Source organism: Schistosoma mansoni, chromosome 1 (assembly GCF_000237925.1).
Source record: "Schistosoma mansoni strain Puerto Rico chromosome 1, complete genome".
Taxonomy (NCBI): Eukaryota; Metazoa; Platyhelminthes; class Trematoda; order Strigeidida; family Schistosomatidae; genus Schistosoma; species Schistosoma mansoni.
In genome coordinates, this window is record NC_031495.1 from 39557570 (window position 1) to 39582854 (window position 25285).

The 25285-nt window shown below is 34.1% G+C and overlaps 1 protein-coding gene across 1 annotated transcript in view; it reads right to left on the minus strand.

Annotated features, from left to right (window-relative positions):
- Positions 1-4863, minus strand: part of Smp_167160 (hypothetical protein) — a gene marked incomplete at its 5' end in the record, with an annotated part of 35850 nt that extends 30987 nt beyond the window's left edge. The window contains one exon of the mRNA XM_018794378.1: positions 4791-4863. Within this exon, the coding sequence (XP_018648796.1) occupies positions 4791-4863 (73 nt within the window). The remainder of the gene's footprint in view (positions 1-4790) is intronic.
- Positions 4864-25285: the final 20422 nt, after the last annotated feature.

Genomic DNA, 25285 nt, shown 5'->3' on the forward strand with positions numbered 1-25285 from the left:
AAACTAGAAAACAAAAATAGAGATTCGTGAGTAAAGTATGGATAGAAATAATTTCGATTGTACAGAAGACAAAATCACGGGAAATTCGTTAGAAACGACAAACACATTGAAGGTTTTCTTTAGCGAAATCTGAAACAAACAATCTCTTGTATGTCTTCAGAAGTTTGCATACTTAACAATTATATTTCGTCATAAACATAACAATCAAAATCGTATTGTATTAACTTACTGATTTCATGCTGAATTGGTTCCAGTGAAATTTGATTATTTCTCTACAACACATAAAAGACAGATAAGATTAAACTTTTGGCGATTTCAGACTAGGATTCGAAGACAAATTTATTGCCTAATCATAACAGTTTATTGAACCAAAGATCTGTGTTAAAATGTGTTTCGTTAGGATGTATTTCACGCTACAGCCTAAAAAATGAAAGAGTAAGACGTAATACACCTATGCATTGTTTGATTTTCCTGCACAATCAACATAGAGTGCAAAACATAAGTCTAGTTTGTGTTGACCCACGTAGTTAAGCTAATTCTCTAAATTCAGGCGATATCCTCTAATAAAACTGACAATGTGAAAATGGAGTTTTTTTCAAAGTTTATTTGATAATAACACCTTCTGGTACCATATATGGCTGGAAGATACTTTCTGAGTAATTATATCTAGTTAGCTCAGAACATATCTCCAGTAATCCACATCTGAAATTATAAGAGGTTTATGCTAAAACCATAATAAGCTATACATAACTATACATTTTCACTACAATTTACAAAGTAAGAAAAGTGAAGTATGACTTGTTCTTTCAGATATCATTAAAAATACTTACTATTTACTAAAGGTAAATGTGTTACTGGTGTTACATGTTTCCTTCGATTTAAAAATACATATTTTATTATTTTATACCCATGTAGTAGAAAGTAGGTTGTGTGTTGTTTTTCACTGGTCGGTTCTTGTTTTAGAATGTCTGTAAATGTATTGGTTAGTAAGGATATGTCTATGTATTTTGTTCAACCTACTGGATAATATTTTTAATATAATTTATTTTTATACTTAACTAGTTAGTGGGACCTTTATTTAAATGGTATACAATGGATCAAACCTGGAGAGTTTGCTCTCAATATTTAGAAAGTTATCAAACAGAACAAAAATATCCAACATGTAATCCATGCCAAAAGTTGTTTAACTAGTAATAATATATAAATACTGGTAAAAAAACACCTATTTTGGTATTCATTACCATCTTTATTTGCAGTAATCACACGATGCTTTAGCATTAAAATTATATTTAGGAAGTCTTTTAATATGATTTATTCGATTACATTTACAGGAAACATTACCAAGTCTGAAAACAAGTCGAAGAGGTATATTTTAAAGATTGAACAGATAATATTTTGACAATTTTGCTACTACAAAAATCTACCGGGAATTAATATATTATTTTCACTAAGTACAGTAAAAAAATATTGGATGGATTGTAGCTCTCAGTAGAACTCAGAGTACACATTTCATCTTATTTAGGGCTCCTCGGGTAAATGAACATGCATACTCGAACTTGAACAAATTACCTTTCATTCAACGCGTTAACCACATAGCTATGAGTTGAGATAGCCACTAACTTGTTCAACTAATATGGTGTTAGTATTAGTATTATCATTATGGTTGAATTATCCGGCTGTTGATATTAAGGACTGAGGTTTACTGATTAGATAAGGCGTTGAGCTAAAGGCACTTATTAGAGCTTCAATATGAGTATCAACAACATAATGCATATGCATCTAGCTGTTAGGTCTCAAGTAGGAAAAAATGAGCCTCGAATACTTCAGTTCCATTCATTATCTAAGTCCCCTTTAACTTAGGGGTTGTATTTATGAGAACTTACCATCATATGGGCAATTATATAACTGTTTTCAACCACTTTAAAAATCTATAATGGAGCACACACTTGTTTTTTCAAATAATATAACGCGGAACTGATAATTTTTGAGACAAGCATTTACACTTTTGAATAAGGATTCAGGTAATGAGCTAAATTTCTAGAGATCGCTGAAAATACATTTTAGTATGCAGCGAAAAGTATTTTTTAACTACTAACTGAGAAGTAAATACAAACTATTTACACTGTACTCATTTTATGTATATCTAATATCATAGCTAATCTGTTCTCAGATGTACAATTTATCACTATTTCGTCAATACAAATTTCGGTAATACTACTTGTAGAGGTTTGGAGATATCAAATATAAATCCTCGGTTAGTACGATAAAGCCAATGCACAGAATAAAATGGTGATAGGCAGAAATATTCAATAATGTTTGTCCATTTTCATTGTATATTCTCAAAGAATCTAAAATATTTCAACGATCGAGGTTTTATCAGAGTTTATGAATTATTTCTTAATTGTTTTTATTTTGTTAGTATTAATGGTGAAAAAGCACCGATTTTCGTTCAGAATATTTTATAATTAACAGATAGATTCACATAAACAAGAATTTTATGTTACACTTCGGTAGTTATCAGTTCTACGTAATATGTCAAAGTTAAGCTGATATGAGGTATCAATAATCACACTGTATCACTGAAAACTATTTGGTTAATAATATTTGCTTTCGGCTTTTTTTGCCGCTATCTACATCTTAATCTTTTAATACTTAAATTAATCTTCCAGTAGATCAAAATAAGCCAATGAATCATATTTTTTGATCGCTTATGAGGAAGGTATAAAGCAAGAGAGTGGTTTAACATTGAAAAATTCATCTGTTTGATGTAAATTGTTTCTTTCTCTTGACTTGTACGCACACTTAGCTCAGGACGCAAGCGAATGATACTGGCTTTTCAAGATAGACAAATAAATTATACTAAAAAATATCTATTAACTGTCAATATGATAAAAGTATCTTCTACGACAGGCGATGCCTCCTGGTGTAGGAGTAGGCTTGAAGAAATATAAGGCCATCCAAACCAAATCATAACATCAGTCCATGAAGACCTTGACAATTAAACTGGGCCACGTTCTTAGGTTTAGACTACCTGATTTAGGTCCGCGTGATTATCGTACCCAATAGTTAGAAACTTTGAATGATATGACTCAAAATCTCAACAATTTATATTTTTTCTTCAATCATATCTTCTATGTCTAAGCTTCCCTATTACCATTGATGCTGTTACTATCTCTATTATTCCTAGATCTGGCCTTACAACGTCATCTCTCTGTGTTAATGGGTTATGGTAACTTCAACCAAAGTACGCACCTACAGGTTCTACGTCGTGACTGACAGACTGACTACAATGACTTTGTTACAAATGTTAACGAAAAATATCGTCGGTTGGTTATATCAAAAATTTAAAAATTCGTTTTTGTTTAACAATCAGTAAGATGATTTTGAAGGGCCTAGTTATTGAAAAGTAATTAAATTGCCTGATGCACAGCTTAGGACTTTTTATATTTAGTTTAATGGAAAATAAAAGTAGAACACCTTTTTATCAGACATCGCTTGATATCCAAAGCTAACTGCTTATTTTATTCAGCTGTTTTAAATGTTCTCTCATAATGCATAATTTCTCAGCAAGTGTTTAGTATTGACGGATAAATTGTTTAGCAGTTTGTTCATTAATATAGTATGTACTTCCATTAAAATAACTATCTCAGCCTACATATATCTTCAAAATCCTTCAGTAAGGGTCACTGTATCTTTGATATAGTGCTATATTATAGTATGAAGCTCCTAAATCAGAGTCCCATGCTGTATTTCTTGTTTAAATTTGATACAGAAAAGGGGAAAATTGTGGTAGACACTGATACAATAATCAGTGAAGTTATTTTAAATACTTTATAAAATTCAGTGGGTAGTTATTATTCTTTTAGTCATGACATGATGCATAACTTTGAAACAGTCTTAATGTGACAAAAATAAATAAGTTTCCGGTGTTAGCATTGTACGTTTACATTTTACACTACAACCAGCAGATAATATGATTGTTTGGTGAGACATGACAGCTCATATGATTGATGCTAAAAATAAGCCTTAAATAAATTGTTTTTATATTATACGTGTTATGTCTATTCGATGAATTAACTGTTGACACGCTTTAAACAAAGAAGTGATGACTCGAAAAATTTATAACCAACGTTTGCATTAAGAAATCGATATGTTTAGCTACTTTCATACTGTTACCTCATGATAAGAAGAATAGTAAAGTACAAATATATTTGTTAGTATATAGAAAAGTCAGTTCACAATATCTCACTCGAAATGATAAACGTCTCTGTCGTTTTTCAATTGGCACAACTACAATTTAATAAATAAAAAGACAAAAAAGAGGAAACACTTTGGAAAAGATGGTCTAAATAACAAAAACTGTGAATAAAATATATTACACTGGGTACATTCATTTATAGGTGTTTTCAAAATGCCTCAGATAAGGAACTTAATAATCCTACAGTGAATATCAATGATGATTTTAGTCACTATATTTATCCCAATTAAAAAATGACAGAACAATACTAAAACTTAATAATCTACATATTTTCTAAGATATAATACTATAGTCTGTAACTAAGAACAAGTGTTTATTTAAAAGTTATTCTTCGATATTAAGTTCAGACTAACAAATTCTTCAGTCTTTCAAAAACAGCGCACCGTCAGATGAAAGCTTGCTGGCAGTATGGTTAAATTTATTAATACAGTAATAATTGCATAAGTGTAAATACAGAAAAATGTACATGCTTATTTGTCACGAAATTTCGTCATAGAAATTGAAGTTTGCTTAAGTGATTCATAAAAATCACTTGAAAGTCCGTACGTCTGCAGTTGTGCTAGTAGGCTCACACCGACTAAACCCTCACCAAGTTTACACTTCATTAAATTTTACAATAGAGAAAGTCACCGCTGGACAAAACAAAGTATTTTCAAGATAATATCATATAGTGAATTTCTGACGATATAAGTAAGAAGCAAGACCAACGTTACATGGTGTCATATTGTGATTAGCCACGGTTTTTTATTTATGATCAACCAGATATTAAATTCAATTTGTATTAATGACTATTATTTTTCTCATTTGAACACGAGGAATCGACTCCATATTGATTTGGTTTTGTTAAAATACCTTTTTAACTAGTCAATTATCACATGAACACACTTCTTATACTTTTAAATTTTGTACAACTTTCATTTTAATGATCAACTGTGAAAAGTGATCTCTATTTTGATTGAAATAATGTGACTTTTAATTAGCCATCGATTCTTTTAGCTGTTTCTGAGTAATCTCACGTGTTATAGTTAATTATTCCCTCAGTAAGCTGCGTTTTTGACTTTTTTATTTGACACAATCAGCTGTTTATTAGACAATTTGCTGATGAAACGTTCAATACTAACCCTTATTTATGGAAATGTAAATAAAAACTACTTTTTACTTCGTAGATCGAAATAAATCTATCCAGAAGGTGAAAACAAAACAGATCCCATGCACCAAATAAAAAGTATTCAGATTAACACATACCTATGGTTCTGCCTTCGGGAGACATCATGTAACTATTTGGATCTTTGATGTCATTACTTGTATTCAAGAAAACAAGAAAATTTCAGAAATTTCCACATCAATCATAAATTTTTAGTTTTGCAATTTAAATCCTCACGAAGAAAATCCTTAAAGACCTAAAATATGTTGTCCTTTATTGATCCTTATCTTTTCTTTTTTCCTTACATTACTCCTCACTTATTAGTGTGTCCTATTTCTTCAAAATTGTTTCCCAACTAACAATACAGGAATAATGTAAAATAATAAGTTAGAATCGGAAAAGCTTTTTGAAAGGTTTTATTTATTTATCGTTCAATCGAACAGTGTTACAAAACGATTGAGGTATTTCTATCTCGTATACTATCAGTCCATAATAAGCTCATGATTATCACTGAGATAGCTACAAGTCTCCAACATAAGAAATAAGGATGCACCCAGAACATAAACTGATCAGTGGGCTTACCAGTAATACTAAAAATAATAAGACTCTAACAGTACAACCGTTAACCAATATAATAAATATACCCACTGAGAAATACAGGTAATGATACATACACTTTAGAAAACTTAGCGTGCATGAAGTATGCTGGTTTAATCGAATTCTCATTTTTTTATTAGTACTCTGAACTATCAGTGACCCGAATATGTAATATAGAAGGTCCAGATATTAATTAGTACTAAATGTTTCCAATTGTATATCTGTTAAGTGAAACAAAGTGTATATACCATCAATAGTATTGATCAACAATGTAAAGTATGCTATTTTTCTTACTTGTGATATTATTAAAACTCCGACGTTGTTGTATGAACGATGGGTTATGATTTCTGTGATGATCATAGATAATTGACACAGTTTTCTGTCCACTGTAACGTTGCATTATGATGTGCTCTTTATCTGAACACTTTATGACTGGTTACAGATTCTTGAATATCTTTAAAAAAACCAATTAGCCTTCAGTTTTGTTTGTTATACGTAACATTTGCCTGAGCTATTTGTGCCACCTACAATGGTTAAAAAACTACCAAATAAATGGTTAAAAAAGGTCCACTGTATAGATAAAAATAAAATGATTTAAGGATCACTTATGACGCTACCGAGAAACTATAAAATTTGAAATAATTAAAATCTAATAACGTGCTAAAGTCAAGACTTGCAACCGTTTGGATTATTCCCGCTTGAGGTTATCATTTGTAATGAGTAGGAGACCCAAAATAGAATGAATAATAATTCAATAATATCATATTTTCCTTGGCTCGCGAGACGGTATTAACAAATGAAAAACGCTATTTTGAAATGAAATCTATCTTCTACCAACTGAAAAAACATTAATAGCAGAATCAAAATACGGCTCGGTCGATAATAACTTTGAAATTCGTTTGTCATTTTCAATGAACTCATAGATGCACTATTTATATTGCTATCTGATCCATTCCATTAGTTGCAGTCATGACATTTCTAGGCACTAAAAAGACCTTGAGCTTTACAATAAATATTTATAAGTGCTTGCTCTTATTTTTAAAAAACTGGCATTAAAAACATTTCAGTTTTTTAAAACCAACTTTATATGCTATACACAAATAAGCAAAAATGCTCCCATTCTTTCAACTAATATTATTCCGTACCATTCGTCCTTTCACTCATTAAAATATGGAGAAGAATAACAACCAGTATATCATAAAATCATAATATTTAACTTTCATCTGCTGTTTTTACAGAGTTCTTGTTTAGATTGTGAAAATAACTTTATCTTATTGATTTTTAATTATTTTTTTAAAATGCAAATATAACTCTTCTTGCAACAGTGATACTGAGATTAAACATCTTGTACACAGCAATTGACTGTATGTTACTAAAGATTTTGGATAACAATGAGACTATTTGAGACTATTTACAAAATTATCACATGCATATGATTACATATTCATCATATTCATTTTGGAATAAAGTAGTTGGTTACATTTACCTTGAAGTAGAAAATAAAAATGTCCTTATACTTAGATAAGTCTAGATTAAAGCATATTTAATTTGAATGATCTATGAAGAGAAATGAAAGAATAATGTATGATGGAGAGTTTCAAGTTAATATCCTCAAAGCACATTCATCTAGTAATCTGTTACAGTTGCTGAAATAACAGATGAAATCTTCTGTCATAACTGTAAAACAATTGAGCAATGTTGCATTTAAAGGTTTCTTTAAGTTCGTAATGTTTTTCTAAGAGAAACGTTTTTTATTTCACACAAAAATCCAATATCGATTTTAAATACTACTCACTGTTCAGGAGTAAGATGAAAAACAATTTCGAAACTTAATTTTAGCAAAAAGCTAGGTTGTTTCATTTATGATTAAAAAAAATAGGTTAATTGATTTTAGTAATAAGTATGATCAAAAATATTTAAAATATATACAAAACAACTAAACACACTAACTGCTACTTGAAATTCGTTATAACATTGTAATAATTTTTATTACGTCTTTTTTTATTTACATTGTGAATCACTAATGTTTGTATCACTAAAAGCAGCACAGCATTCACCAAAACTATACTCGAAATTATTGGTAAAATTGAATTTTAATAACTTTAACTAGAGCAGTACATTATTGAAAGATAAAGTATTCAAATCTTACATTTTAAAACCCAAGTTTGTGGTCTTCAACGTGACAAACGACTTGTATGTAAGAAGTTGAAGAGAAATATATAAGGGCTTAAATAAACATTCTCACGCATTCTACTTCTGTTCACTATCCTACCTACTAGCAAATGAGATGATAAAACAAAGCAAGCGTGAACCGAGAAGAAACACTAGATTTCTATTAGATGAACCTAAATATTAAGAAATAATTAGTGATGGAAGAAATTGTTATTCTTTATTAAACCAATCAAAATAGTCTAACTTATCACTTTCTACTTAAGTGTCAGATAAAAATTATGCTCATCAATACATCGATCTGTTTAAAACAGTCTAGTTTTGTTGATGAACTCTATGAAAACGTAAAATTTAAATCTAACGTCTTCAGTAATATTGGAGTTTAATATTTGGCAAAACCATTCTAATAAATTTTGACTGGACTTCATCATTTAACTAACCGATATTTTGTCTACCACTGGATGGACTATAGACCAATTGATTAAGACAACCTGCTAGAAAGTAAGTCAGCTTTTTAAAACTTCTGCTATTCACCATTCTGTTCAGGTTAATACAATATCAGTTTTCAGTGTTCCTATCCTTATTTTTTAGCAAGATTCTGCCTCTTGAATTTAAAACTCTGGGTGATAAACAAGGATTACCTTTACTACTAAGAACAATACATTAATAGACTTCATCACCACACTAATATTTTTCTGTTTCTGGTAAATAGATCATTCTATCACTGACCATAAAATTCACTTAATGATGCTTTCCAGATATGATATGTACAGTGCGAACGAGAAATTCAACGTGATATTCTATCTAAACAACATTTTTGTATAAAAAAAGAAGAGTTCCGGACGTCGAAATTCAATAGTACTCTAGAACTAAACATATTCGGCACGCCCAGTTACCCATCTATTCTATGCTGTTTGTAGCTTTGATGATGATGATGATTTTCAAGTCTCTTATTAATGATATCTTTAAAACTACATCCTTCAGCCTCTGTTTGCATGGCAGTTCTCTAAATAGATACCACGATATTCCCTGTAAATATATTTTTCGCAATCTTTTGAGTATTTTAAGTGAGTAGCTGTGCACTCAGTTTTCAGTGGAAACAAAATTACTCAGTGAGATGCAAATACGTCTCGTTGATTAGTCTTAGTAAGGATAAGACTACTGGCGAGACTAAACTTTATGGACGAGCCAATCAGAAGCTTTCGCGGGTTTTCAAGGTCACGGAGCTAAGTTCGGTACTTGATGCTTACATACGGTCGGTTTACAACGGATTTTAGAGAAGATGTGATAATTCAGTGTCTACAAGAGAAGTGATCATAAGATTTCGGCGCGAAATTCAATTACCCATTTGTATAAATAGAGTTTTGGCATTATAGCTGATGTCAGTTCGTGATGAAAACCCTAAGTATAATTCCTAACCTTAACCATGAGCTGTAAATCATAATTTGAATTCTTCACACAGGTTTATAACCCTCATTTAGTCTTAGTTATTATGTTGACACTCTCAGAGTCACTCTAGCGTCGCTCAAAGGTCGTCCATAATATATAGTCCCATCCTTAGCCCTAAACCTTAACTCTAACCTTAAACCCTAAACCATACCAATATACCAACAACATTGAAGCTGTGTGGTCGAGGCTAAAAGAATTTTTGAGACATTATCATGGTTTCAGAGGTCGACTACTATGGAGCCATATGGATGAGTTCCTATTCCATATGCACTATGATTTTAGAACTTCTGAACCTATATCTGACCTTGAGAAGTTTTTGACTCATGTAAAAGTGTATCCGCTTTAATTCTTTGGTTTTGTATAATAAATTTTTACTGTACACTAACTGTCTTCTGATTGGCTAATATTTCTCGAGGTCATTTAAGATTCGTTCAGAGGTCGTCCATAAAGTTTAGTCTCGCCATGATTTCATTTGGGAGAGAATAAGATGCGAATTGTCCACTTACTTCACTTTAAAAATTAACAGAACCAAGTTGTTGGATAAAAAATACACTTTTATGTTGCATACAAAATAACTGTAATAGTATTTTAAGCAGAGATAAGTAGTAGCCAGTAATCAAATCCAGGACATGAGTTCCTTGTTATTTAGGACTCTTCAACCAGATGTACCTGAATTCCGCCGCTGGTTACATTCCATCTCTGCCTAGAAATGCGTGTACCTTACTGTCAATATCGAGGCAATCTACACATGATGCAAATTGTCAAAAAAGACTGATCAATTGCAGCACTTAACATCAACAATACATATGAATTAAATGAGTATTTGTTTGAGTTTCTGAATGTTCTCCTTATAGTAGACAGGATGGTTCCCAGCATGATTAACTAGGTATATTTCGATAAATTTAATGGTCATTTATAATCTCTACAAACTTGAGATTATCAACCCTTACAGTGAAAAATACGGGATACTAGCTACTATTATTTTAGGGATTAGCTTCTTCGAAGAAAAACAATTTGAATCATATCGAACATTTTTCATCCGAAATAGCGAAATAAAGTAATCATCACTCCATAAAGACTTATCATTATTATCAGGAATACAAAACAAGCTTCTTTCATGTTTTCTGACTCTTCATACCATGAGCTTCTTGCCTGTCTGTATCCTAGAAATCAGGTTAACATACTTTCTATGATATCAAATAAACAGTTCCCAGGGCTGAAAGTAAGAGTCCTATTTCTAAACATTTTTCTACACTGGTAGTAGTTATGAGAAATCGGCAAATGGTGATCTTACTTTTGTCGCTATGATGGTATTTCTACAAAAGCGAATTTATCATCTACTGAGTAAAGTTTTATTATGTAACGTATATATCATTCACAACTTGTATTTAATATAATGTCATTAAAATGAATGAAAGTATTATGTAGATTTTTGGTTGAATAAGTCGAAGCTTAGTTTTTAATACTCTTGTTTCCTAAAACTAACGTTCTCGATTTTATTAGTTACTTTCAGAGATGATACTCTTTCAAAATAATATGTAAACATAAGTTCTAAGATTCAGCATTATTATTACAAAGACAATCAACGTTTAAGTACACATCGGGAAAAGAGTGATAGCTTAATTCATTGATCACTGAGAATTAACCAGTGTTAGTTAAGCACCGAAAACTTTAATAGTAACATCCTAGACTTTGAAGCTGGATGGTGAGAATTCAAATCTCATAGCAATCGTCAGTTCCCTGAAGGTTATGTCCTAGTGGTTAATCTCAGCAAGAACGAAATCTAGGTCGAGCAGGTTTTTCTGCTAACGCTCTCTAATCATTAAACATCATAACAGACCTAAACTTAGTTTGAAATCACCATTTTTAAATAACAAAACAATCTCAACTACTGCATCAATTCTAAACACCGGAGAAAGACCCTATATTTTCATCTAATACACAAAACTGCCTTTGAATAAAGTGATATGGTGAAGAAGTGTACAAAAATAAAATTCAAAAGTTATTTTCACAAGATTACAATGTATTTTCTTATGAAACATGATGTGTTCATGTAATTACCTGAGTTTTCAATTGGTATTAGTATCACTACTAAAAATGTCCTTGTTGATTCATAGTATAGTGAATTTAGCAACAACTTCAAGTTTATCCTCATAATCTGCACACAGTAATGCAAAATGACTACATTCAGTAAAATTTGTGCTAAATAACCTAGGTAGAGTACAATAAAAACTTAAATGAATTAACTGCTCTTATTCGTCTTACAAACCTAGAGAAAGACGAATAAAAACATTCGATTCATGTTTTGAACACTTGATACAAATTAACGTATTTGAAGCACATGTGAAAAAGCTCTTATCTATTTTAATAATTGAAAAATGAAAATACCGATTTTATCAGTTCTTAAATAGTCATCATAAAGTACCATTCTCTATAATATTTTGAATAAATCAGCTGTTCTTCTCTTTTCATGGAGTTAATTAGAATATAACTTAACTCAATAACATACTTTAAAATACCTTTCGATTGTTCAATAGAAGGATTACACGAAAAATCACTTTTTGAACATTTACGATTTATAGTCTATTATATTGAAAAGAATTTACATATTCATCCATCAAACTTCACAAACATTGAATTATTTCGCCCGCATGTGTTTGTCATCAAATCACATACTTTTAAAGTACTAAATAAAGTATAATTCAAAGTTCATGAGATCTGTAATGTTTGTTCATCTTCACACTGAAAGCTACTTACATTTTAAAATGAAACGTTTAGTTGCCTGAACAACCATAATAAGGCTAAAATTCGAACTCGAACCATCGACAGTTTGAGCTTAGAAATTCGTATACTAATTACGTTTCTGATCCTATGTGTATAAATGGTTTCCATCCACATAACTGAACGTAATGCCATAAAGCCTACCATTCAATAAATTTGTCTTTTTTGTCTGACCAGCTGAAATACATCGTTAAATTCTTGCCACCACTACTATCACTAAATATAAATTTAATAAATAGTTGCTGAAAGGTGAAGTTGAAGAGTATAACCTAGGAACGAAGAATCAACAAACAATTTTTGAGCTTCTACAAAGAAAACTAGTTTCAAACGTAAGTAAATGAACACCCCACTAGGGAACACTTGTAACCAGAAGAAATTTTGGAAATCTAGAAATTTATAGAAGAAAACGCACCATAGTCTTCTATAGTGACACACAAATAACATGTTTTCTCAACATTTTGTTTTGGATATTACTTGCTAATGTAGGACATATAAAAACAACGGATTGAAAGTAATTTTAGGAATCAAAGTAGTTGATACTAACGACGTTTTGTTAAATGACCCACTTTATAACTGACGGAAGTAACTATTTTGTCAACCTATTATTCCACTTATCTGTTCTCAAAAGCTACAGATTTCAGTGAAGTATTCAACTTATTATTAAATTAACAACATCAGACAACTCATTGATAGTCCGAGCTTCATATAAATATTCAAACTTTTTTATAGTGGCATCATAACACTTTTCCTAGAATAAAATTATTCCCGCATACCAGAACTATGACTGATGCCTTTTGTGTGCCCAAAAGTGACACAAAGACGAAAATATTAGTTCTCGAGAATGACTACCTCGTTTTGTATTTACCAAATAAAATACTCTTGTGGAGCGATATGTATTGGTCGAAGCGCTATGATTTAACTTTTTCGTGCCCATGAATACCTCCCAAATTGGCTAAGCCAATGTGCAGTCAGGACACTGAACAGCTCACTACTACCTTATTTCGTGTACATTGATCATACAGCTAGTACGAATCAATCTTTCCCAAAGATTTACCGGATTATTAGTTTACTGCCAAAGTCGGTCCTACCAAATGTACTTCAAACGGCAGAATCATCCATTCGAGCTAAAAAACATCTACATGCACAGAAGTACATTCAACCCCTTCTATTACCTTAGCCAACCAATAGTGATTTCAACTATAGAATGAATTGATTTAACTCATACAAACACAACCCTTCTCAATCAAATATCATTGTCTCTGTTATTTTTATTCGCGTATCTCTTCATTATTATGGGTGTAACGTCAATATCATACTCCAAACACATGATTAATTTACTAAGCACTCACCCCACTTTATTATGTTTTATTGGATTCATATGATTTCATAAACCATATGGTGCTACACCAAACATTTGATCGAATTTACAAATGAACTATTATTCCCTTTACCTTATCTGATTCATATTCACTCTGGTTATTATTCTTGCGTTTTCGTTCAACGTACAAACTTACCCAAATTAAAGTTTCATGTAAGTCATCTCAGCATTGAAATTTAATCTCACAAGCCTACATTACATACTCTAATTTGAAACGATGTATTTTACCCTAAACCTGGCTACTTTTTGGATTATTAATTATTAATATATGGTTGCAGGACCTTAACACAATTTACTGAAAAGAATATCCTACGTTCATTTACATCTGTTTCAAATTAACAATTGACGGAGAAACAGTTCTTTGGCCTTAAAGTTTGACAATTAAATAAATTTGAAATTAGCTATATGTCCGTAGCAAGCCCATTCAACTATTGTATTATTTGTGTGCACTCTGTAATTTAGATATTTAATTCGCTTTTTAAATTTATGTGCGAGTCTGATTGAGCGCGTGTCTTCACATCAATCTTTAATCTACTCTTTCATTGGTTGTAAGCAAAGACAACCAATAATTTATCCACAATTCATTAACACTCATAAATATATATATGTGGATTTTTAACACTCACTGATGCATAAACACATTTGTTTTCCATGTGTGCTTGCTAACTGCACGCTTGAGGATTTAACCAATCTTTAACAATAAACTATCCCTATAACTGGCGTTCGAGCGTTTGAATAATCTTGAGTATATCCATAGTTCTACTAGATTTAGCCTGCTTTAAATATTCAGTTAATGGGATATTATTTATTTATTGGAGTTAAATATGGAGGAATTAACCCTCTACATGTCAGCAAGCAATGTAAAGTGAGGTATGGCATGACTGAAACATTTGACTGTGTAATTTAGACACTCTAATCATTCCACTTTGAAAATCTCACTGCATGTCTCACTGCTTAATACTCCATATACTGTGCCTAACATTTAAACTGATTCTCGACTAATTTTAACACATTCGAACAAATTTTTGAGTTTCTCTGTGGTTAAGTAATTTGATCTTCAGCTACATTTTACTCTTAACAGTTACGCCTCACTAAACTGAACCAAAATTAGTCATTACGCAGATCGCCCATAAGCGGAATAGTACAAAAAACATAGGCACTATGCTGCCAACTGAGTTCATAATGAATCCGAAAACCCTGTCTAATGATACCACATTTGATACTCACTCTTGCGCAATACGTAGGCAACACATAGATATTGGTTGCTGTTTGCTTAAATAGTAGATGCTGGTTTAAATTTAATTAGACAGGGAAGAAGCGTCCGTATATCTATTTAAATTCAATTATAAACGTATTTGAGTGTCCATAATGTTTACAAATAGTCATACTTATCCAACATGAAAACTGAATAAATATGATAAATAATAATAAATAAGATAAGCTTTGATACAATCGGACTTCGCAGATGACCTAACCCTTCCATCCCATACACAAAAACAAATGCAGGTCGAGATAACCAGTGTAGCAGCATACTTCATAGCAGTAGCCTCATCATGCATAAGGGAAAAAGCAACCTCCTCAAATACAACACGGAGATCACCAACACAATCATACTCAATGGAGAAACTCTGGAAAAAGTGGAAACTTTCAAATAGCTGGACAACATCATCGATGAACAAGGAGAATCTGATGCAGACGTAAAGACGAGGATTGACAAAGCAAGTGCGATATTCCTGAAACTGAAGAACACATGGAACTCAAGACAACTGTATGCAAGCCGATACCGAATTCAGAATCTTTAATACGAACTTCAAGACAGTTCATTTATATGGAGCTGAAACTTGGAGAACTGCCACAACCATCATCAAGAGGATACAGGTATTTATAAACAGTTGTCGACTCAAGATACTCAATGTTCGTTGGTCGGATACCATCAGCAACAATCTACTGTGAGAGAGAACGAACGAACTCCCATCTGAAGAGGAAAGTAGGAGAACACGTTGGAATTGTATGGGACATACACTGAGGAAATCACCAAACTGCATGACGAGGTGAGCTCTCAATTGTTGAGGGGAAACGGAAAGGAGGAAGACCAGAGAACACATTGCTTCGGGAAATTGAAGCAGACATGAAAAGAATGGATGGCAATTGGGAAGGATGACCGAGGACAGGGTTGGATGGAGAATGGTGGTGGGTGACCTACGCTCGTCCAGGATGGTTAACAGGCGCCAGTAAGTAGGTAAGTCTACTGCGGTCAAATTATGAGTTGGACAATTAGACAACAGAGGGAGCATATATGTTCAACCTTATACAATTTCACTCTTTACTTGTATTAGATACAAAGTGGCTAGTTGTTTATTTCTTATTCAAAGCAGAAAATTCCCTCAACATGCGTTAACTTCTTTATGCTTCTTAGAGCTCTCACTGTTTATTCGGAACAATCGCAAGTTCTGTTAACAATTACAACCATTTCAAAGATTGAAAATATAGCGTACTTAACATCAGTCCTATAATATCAAGGAGAATTTTAAAAGCATGTTAAAGTAACTTTAAAAAGTTGTAAAAATGCTACACTTCATGACATTTTTACCTCACGAACGTTAAAGATATCGAGACACTTAACTTGAATTTATCAATCACTATATATATATATATGTGCTCCACGGTAATGAATATGACCAGATGTAACTCGGAAAATGAACACTGGAGATTTTTCATGATATAAGTTAGGTTCTACGAATTACTACAATATCTTTAACGAACGTTTAACTTTCATTTATGAACAGATGTACTATTTATAACATTTGGACTGTTATGAAACAACGTTAAGTGTCATTTTTTAGTCCAAGGGTTCTTTTTTGATCCAGAACAAAAATTTGCTAGTTTATGCTAATCATATTAAAAAATAACTTCATTTCAAACAACAGTCGGTCAACTATTTTAACGACTCAACATACTCAAACGAGATCATTAATATAACAGAGACTAAGAAATAACTTTGGTAAACTAAAGAGTGAGCTGCTAAAATGCATAATAGTTACGCTGGAAAGTGAAAGCAAAGAAGAAGTTTGGTGAGAGCTACATTTCAGTTTTTGAACATTGTCAGTAATAGAGACTTAATAAGCAATATAAAAATCAGCGAAAACCTCGAATGTGGGTGTGATCTGAATCATCCAACTGTTCCTCATGTACTAGCCTTAACAAAATGCTGTGTCAAAATATTGAATGTAATCAAGTAGACTTACATCTTTATATTTTTGTCATCGTGGACCAGAATAACGACATGTTAATCAGGAAATACGAGGCCTCTAATTCAACTTAAAATACTACAACGAAGGCCGTATCAATTTTTTAGAAGATAATGAATGAGGGGATCTTCAAATAAACTTCGGTAGACTGAGCTGCCTAGTGGAAAAACAGGAAAAATAAACCATGTATAAAGCCATTTCTTAGCATGTATCTGATGTAATTTTTACTAAACAAAACGAGTAGACATGTTGATTCATGAGGTATATATGGGCTATTCGAAGAATTCTTTAGTATAGCGATATCTGATATGAGCATTTAATGTGCGCACGACAAGCATTGTGACAAACAATGGAAACAATAATCAATGCAAAAGAGTCAAATATCAGTTTGGATGGAAATTTAATTATAATAAGATATAAACCTTTAAACACTTATAAAGAGTACTTCTTCGGAAAGCAGTATCTCATCATTTTCACTTAGTTATCTCACTGTTGGACTGTTTGGAAAACCAAACTGAACGATAGTTCATGAATTTTGTCTGTTTGTATAAAAGCGTATTCCGAAAACAAACGATAAACGTTAGAAATAACCTCCCCAATACGTACCAATGAATCGAAGCGGACGAACATTCAAGAACTATGTGTAGCAGTAAATGAATCCCCATAATAAATAGTTCTGTAGGTTGCCGACAATCGATACTGGCCTCATTAATTGTAATGGACACATTTATCTGAAGGCGCTCGGACACACATCCGCACCAGATTACGAATGGATTCGTCGTGCTGCGCATCTCTTACAACTGTTAACCAGCTTAGACCAAATGCTTCTCGATGCACCTATGGCTTTCCAAGTATAACTTCGAACTCCTTTATTTCTGTCTTCTGATTAGACTGGGTTGGTATCCCTCAATTATGAAGGTGTTACATGTAAAGACGTTTTTAGACTCTGAATGCCTGCGACACACGTAGCAGATCGGTTACTACAATTAACTGAGTTACTTTGCTGTGATCCACGCAAATTAGAATTGAACGATGTCGCATGTATTGCATTTTCGGAGATCAAGACAACTCTAGCTCAAGCCGCACTTCTCGCGCATCCTGACCCATCAGCATCGCTAAGCGTAGCGGTTGATGCATCAGATTTTGCCATATGCGCCGTTATGTAACAGAACATCTCCGGACGTTGGCAACCTCCTGAATTCCCCTCACGACGCTTCACCCCCACGAAGACGAGATACAGCGCTTTTGGTCAAGAACTGCGGACAGTCTACTGTGTCACCTGGTTAAGTGGTGTATCCTCGAGCAGAGACGTAATCTTTGGTTGTATATGTGCTGGCGTATAGTTGAGCGATAATTCTTTAACTACTTCAGAATCAGTTGTCGTGGGTCCTGAGAGAGATCACAGGCGCCTGAGGTAATGGCTCGGTTGTTACAGAAGTTACAATTTTCACAGTAGTAAATTACTCAGCCGGGTTGACATTTAATAAAATGTGAATGTAGATGGTTTTGGTGAGAAAGATATTATCAATATCACAATTGGCGCGCTTCATGAAGGTTGCGTTGCGATATGTAACTAATGGTCCACAATTAATCCATGTGAAGTTGGGGGCTTCTAGAAACCGTAACCTTATATTTCTCTGGAATATCTGAGGCTTTAATAATGGCGAAGGACCAAGTCATCCGTTCCATATCTGTTTTCGTTGGTGTATCTCAGGGGGGGCTGAAAAAAGGGTGCAAGAAAAAGATAGGACGAGAAGCAGAGCAGACAGTGTCCATGAAGGAATAGTTAAGGTATAACTACTTAGTCTATATTTCTGTCATTGAGGTACTTATTTTGCAAGAGCAATCTAATATGTTAAAGAAAATCAGTGTAAACAAGGTATGAGTAGATAAGGAATTATATAAATGGAGATGGTTCCGAAAGATGCTGAGAGTATGGGATTATGTAGAGTTATAAATTATGGTGCTGAAAACAGTATTCTGATACACAAGTGACTGTCTCCCTTCTTTGTCGAAGCTATTTGAGCCCACTTTTTGGTTTCGGAATTTATATGGTAATGAGCAGGCTCCGGTTTAAGCGAATTGTCTGGTTTGCTTGTAATAGGATTACTCAGCAGGAAGTGAAACCAATTCAGGGTTTTAAACACGATTTATAAAGGCATTTTGCGGCACGGTAAAAAGTCAGACCCTTTAAATGCATCCGCCGTTCTGTTTCAACGACCTCAAACTTCCTGTCAGGAAGCAGTCATTCCGTATTTCAATTGCTGAGGGTTTGTTGAGTGTCCGTTCGGTTGCATGAATATGAGGCTTTCTCATATGTAGGTCGTCTTTCGCTGCACTTAAACCAAAAGATCATTGAGAGGAACACTGATTTGGCTCTCTGTCTTGTAGTGGGCACGTTTGACCGATTGTTACCTCGTAACTTCTCAATCTCACAACGTGGGGGAAAATTTTGTCCGGTTTGGGTAAAGTTTGGGAATAATGTTGGTTGACAGTGTCCTGTTCCGTTTCTGGAAGCAAAACAAGCGCGAACAGATGTAACCTGGATTGTGGATAAGTTGTGACAAGCCGGTGTCGTTGCCGTCATTTGCTACTGGCAAACTGTTAGGATATTCACAGGAATATCCCAAAATTATCTCGAAAGTAAAGTCGTATGTTTTCAGACTCTTCACATATTTTGCATTTTATTTTCTATTGGTCATTAATTACAGTTGTCCTAACTATGACTTTCACGTGTCGTTTTCCTATTGGTCAATTTTGAGTTGTCCTAATTATAACCTTTACGTGTCCTTCCTTTCCATTGGTTACTGTTCATAGTCATCTTAACTGTATAAATATGCCTTGTCTGTAAATCATTTTTGTTCTGCTGCTGACCCCATAAACAATTCTCATTTGACGGCTGTGTTCTGATTTATTGGAGTTGGGGAACAGTATTGGGGTCGTACTAGGATATCTGAATTTGGTCAATCGGTAGAATTTCGTGTAGTCCTATCGCAATACGTAATATTTGGGCAATTTATATTACAAACATAAGAAGATGAGCTTTTTCACGTAAGCTCGATCAATTGCAAAATATAATCAGTATAGTTCATCATATTCTTCGACATTGCAGTCGATGGAAGATAGACAACACTCACACCTCTCATAATATTAATAATTTCACTACCCAGACTAAGTAAACAGGATTTATAGATACAACGAAGTCCATTTTTACTTAAGAGTTATCAATAAGTAGGTAAGGCTGTAAATTCTCTAACCCTTGTCCTTGTGTAGCATTCCTTACGATAGAAAATATGGGTCAGAATACGACAAAGTGTGGGCAAAGTGTGATAGTAACTGTTTTCTATAAGTAGTTCTTTGTAGTAGTATTTTTAACTCATCCCTATGTCCAACCTGTAAACTGATTTTTCCGCATCAAATGTTGCTGTTTCTGTACCGGTAGTAATGATGCATCAATAAACTTTTGCCCAGTTTTTATTTTTGTCTTCGTAGTTTCATGGAGAGATATACCGATAATCTTAACGGGTAACTGTTTGTGGAAATTCAAAAACTACTGGGTGTTTGCTTTATAAGCACTCGTTTCATTGAGAAAACTTGTAGTACTGCACCAGTCTAGACATTTCGCTAGAATGTTGAAATGTATACATAAGTTTCTTCATTATGACAGTATATTCGGATAAATGCTTGCAGTGGCATTGTTTCCTAACCACATGGACTTCGAAGCCAAGAATATAGTGACTGAAAAGATGTATATTTGATATGAAACACTTGGATAAGGTCCACAGTGGTAGACGTGGAGATATTCATTCAATCGGATGTCATGCCTCAGCCTTGCAGATGTGCTCATTATGTGTAAAGTATTATTATTGACATTAGATATATTATTCTACCCCTAGCACAAACATGTTCTTCAGTGGTACTAAGTATCATGGTTGATTGTCATGATACGATGAGTCAGTGTAGATAGTGATGCAACTTCCACGCAAGATCTTACAGATTAGGCAATCACATGACAAATCTACCGTTTTCGGATCAAGCCTATCACCAAATTAGTATTAGTACCGAACTAGAGCATAATCAAACATACTAACAAGATTTATGGTGCGAAATACTGTACAGTTATTATATTTATATTTAGATAATTCATCAGATGAATAAACGTGGCAGTAGTCAATATAAAACACAGTTATCGCCAGCTTGTAAATTGTTTCCCTACGTAATCTTCCATATTCAGAAATTCGCCAAGTTTTCCAACGGCATGAACGTGATTATTAGAAAGGTTTGAGACTTTCACTTAGTTAACAGAAGCCATAGATTGCATACCAGAAAACGTATGAGGATTTTCTCAGATTCATGCCATTCTGAAAAATAACAAATCAATCGTGAAACAAACTATTAAACTTCGTTATCAGTATCAAATTCAATAGGTAAATGAAATAGCAGCTGACAATATTTACCTATGTGTCTTACAAAGGAGGGAGGGTGGAGTTACTGACCAGCAAGCATTGATGGTGAGGGCGATGACTTCAATCCACCTGTGTTTGTGGGGCAGAACATTTTGTTTACATCAGGCTCTTTATGGATCAATCTGTGATATTGAGGTTATTCTCCTACAATCACCATTCAGACTCATGTTTCTAATTTTTGTGCTGGATTAACTATTCCGCTGAGACAACCTGTAACATGCTAACTCGGACTTTTACATGAAAACTGTGTGGCAGGCATCGAAGGATGAAAAAACAGACTGTAAAGGATATGGTTGTTATTTTATTCAACACTCTACTCTCTATATGCACTTTCTGTTCTGATAAACAGTCTTCCTCATTCCAATCTTGACTTCCCTTCTTTCATTCGAACCTACTCCACCTTGATAAATATCACAACTCATTGTTCCTTATTACTGCGTCCTCTCATCTGGAGCCCCTGATCACATTTCACTCTGGCAACATGAGCTAGTATCAATTTAATCTGATAATTTATCATGCCTCCGTCTGTTCCAATACTAAATGTTAAGCATTGGTTATCGTTCATATCCAAATGCCTTGCTGCTCCTCGGTTTCTTTTCTTTCTCTTCAGAATCTTGCTCTGAGGGATGCATACTGTGAACCAGTATATGTTGTAACTTGCAGATCATGCCTGTAAAAATGGCGTGTACATGGCCTTGCAGAAATATATTATTATTACTTGATTTAGACGGTACTCTTCATTTTCTAACCCTCCTAGAATTTCATCTCGTTATTTGGTGTTAACAAACAAACTACAGGCACTAGATAAACGGATTCAAAAACTTTGATTAGTAATATGAAATTTGAGAAAAATCCACTTACAACGTTCATTGTACTATTAGCAATTCACTGTTTACATACAATGATGAAATAACTGGTAAGTACAATTTAGATATTACTCGTCAATCTGCATTAAAACTTTGTTTATGATTTGGTCAATGATTTCGGATTCTGTTGACAGAGATTTATTTGTTAACCCTATAACAGACACATCATAAACTAGTATTAACCACGACATGATTTAGTTACTACGCTCAAAACAGCCACGCATCGCTTAACTTGTGAAGAATATTTGGCTAATTCATGTGGCACTTACAGTATTGTGTTCATGTTCAGAAAGCGAGCGGAAAAGGCTATCAACGTCAATTGTTACTCATATAATTTTTCTTTTGAGATACCTTACATAGTAATTTAACACTTCAGTCGGAAACGATAATGCTTATAATAAATAAGACTGTTTACGACTGTATATTGGCAAGTTATATAATATTCATAAATAGTTTAACGCTCCATTGTTTCAACCTACATACATATCAACAACTGCCAACACCCATGTTCATCACCACCATGATTAAGGAGGTGAGCCCTATGTAAATAATTTTACAGCTCATTTTTGCTTGAAACTCTGATTTTAGTCTATTTTTGACGTGATAACTGGTGGATTTCACTTTCCTGAGTTTGTATTGTTACAAATAACCGAAATAGGCTTACTAAACATTCATCCAGATTGTGGGCAACAAATCCGTCAAACTACTAGTAGACTGGAATAAACGCTATTTAACAAGCACAATTATTACCGAAATTGACGTGTGACGGAAAAAATTCACTTATTAGCTGATAAATAATGATATCGAAAATCCTCGACAACACGTAACATCTGAGCGAGAACCAGTGGCATGACTTTTAGACCGCGCCGTATTTTGCATAAATAAATCAGCATCAATACCGTTGGTTCGTGATATACCACTTGACATGAGGAGCCGTAATTCAACATGTTGTGCCCTACAAACACGGGTGGGTTGAGGTTATCTCCCCACCATCATGTTGCTGGTCAGGAACGCCACCCTCCATCCTTTTGTGATGTTGGGCTCTCTTACGTTTGTGGTAAGTATGAATATTGCTCCAATCGAAGCTCGTTGTTGAAACACACTCTCTCTACTAGTTCCATGTTACAAGCAAATCAGATGAATAAAGCATTTGTATTATGGGCTAGACGTCCATTTATTATATCATACTGCTATGAAGATAACTAATGGTATAAGCTATAAGAGACAGATCAGATTATATGTGATCAAGACATGGCAAAAACTGAAAGTAGATCAAAGGATATGAAGGAGTAGAAGATTGTAAAATTTTCAGGATAAGAAAAGTAAAACATTGAACAACTCACAATAGTTTAGGGTATTTTGAGCTTCTTTTGATCAGCTTTATTTTGTCGGCATCCATAGGATCAGTGAATTATCTGTCTTCTTGTAACAGGAAAAAAAAGATATGACATTTGGGAAGAAGAAAAAATCTTTGATCATTAGAGAGATTTGGAACCTGATAGTGAGGGTGAGGAGCAGAAAGCCATTATTAATAATCAATGAATAGGTGCAGGGGATAAAGCATGTGTTCCGTAATTTGTTTATATTCATATAAATAACAATGGGGTTCGTTGTATTCTCGCTCCATCTAGACGTTTGGCGGTCTGTAATAAAGTGTCTTATTGGTGGGTGGGAGTTCAAGGAATAGTTGATGAAACTCTTTAGAGTCTAGTAACAAGATTATTAGCCTTTTGAATTTGGTAAATGTGTCACAGTTACGGATAGGTATTGGCAACCTGTTCCGTACTGTACCGCACTGTAGAAAACTCACAACGCATTCATTTATGCTGTTGTACGGCAAATAGTGTATATGAGTTGTTACGTAGTTTATAGGCTGAGCCCGAGACTGTTCCTATCTCGTCTATTACGGTGGAAACAGTTGCTCACCGCTTCGTAGAACGGTGGACAGCGCTGTATGGTTGTCCCCAGACTTTCATGACTGACCAAGGAAAACAATTTGAGTCCGAATTATTCTCGTCGCTGAGTTGGCTGCTTGGTTTCGGAACACATACGCACTACCACCTACCACCCACAATCAAGCGGTTTAGTTGAACGGTTTCATAGTCAACTTTAAAGTGTTCTTTGAGCACACGAAAACAACAATTGGTACGAAACCTTACCGCTCGTCCTCCTACGTACCAGAACGAGCTTAGAGGCAGATACTCAAAGTTCCGCCGCTGAACTTGTATATGGCATGACACTGCATCCGCCTGGGGAATTTTCCAGACCACGGAGCAGTAACAATCTTGGTAAGTCAGACTACGTCCAACGATTTTCTGAGTTTATGCAAACACTGTCTCTGGTGTCAACTCGTAAACATCATCGACAGGTTGCGCTCCCCCGAGAGTTATCTATTTGTTCACTTGATTTCACACGAGTAGATTCGGTACGCGAACCTTTGCAACAGCCTTACGAAGAACATTTTCACGTGATTTCTTGTCATGAAAAGACCTTCAAGGTTGATCGACACGGCCGCGTCGAGATATTCAGCATTGATCTTCTCAACCCAGCACACGTCGATGACAGTGCCCTGATAAGTTGAGACCGAAGACTAGACTCATCAAACTTGCTGGCGGGGTCCCTACATCTACTTCGGACTCCACACTAGGTACGTCAGAGACCTCATTCTCACGTTCCTGTCAACAGCACGTGTCATCTGCACCATCTACGGACGAGACTTTATTCTCACGTCCAGATCAGCAGACTACGCCGCCTTTGGAGATGAATGAGATCGCGGTCTCACGAGGTACGAACGAGACTACCGTCTCACTTTCCGATCGCCCAGTACTCCTCCCCGTACGCTTAAATGACTAACCACTCAATCAACAACGGATACGGTATAGGACTCTATCCCTGTACCACATGCATGCTGTACTTTTCTCTTTTTCTT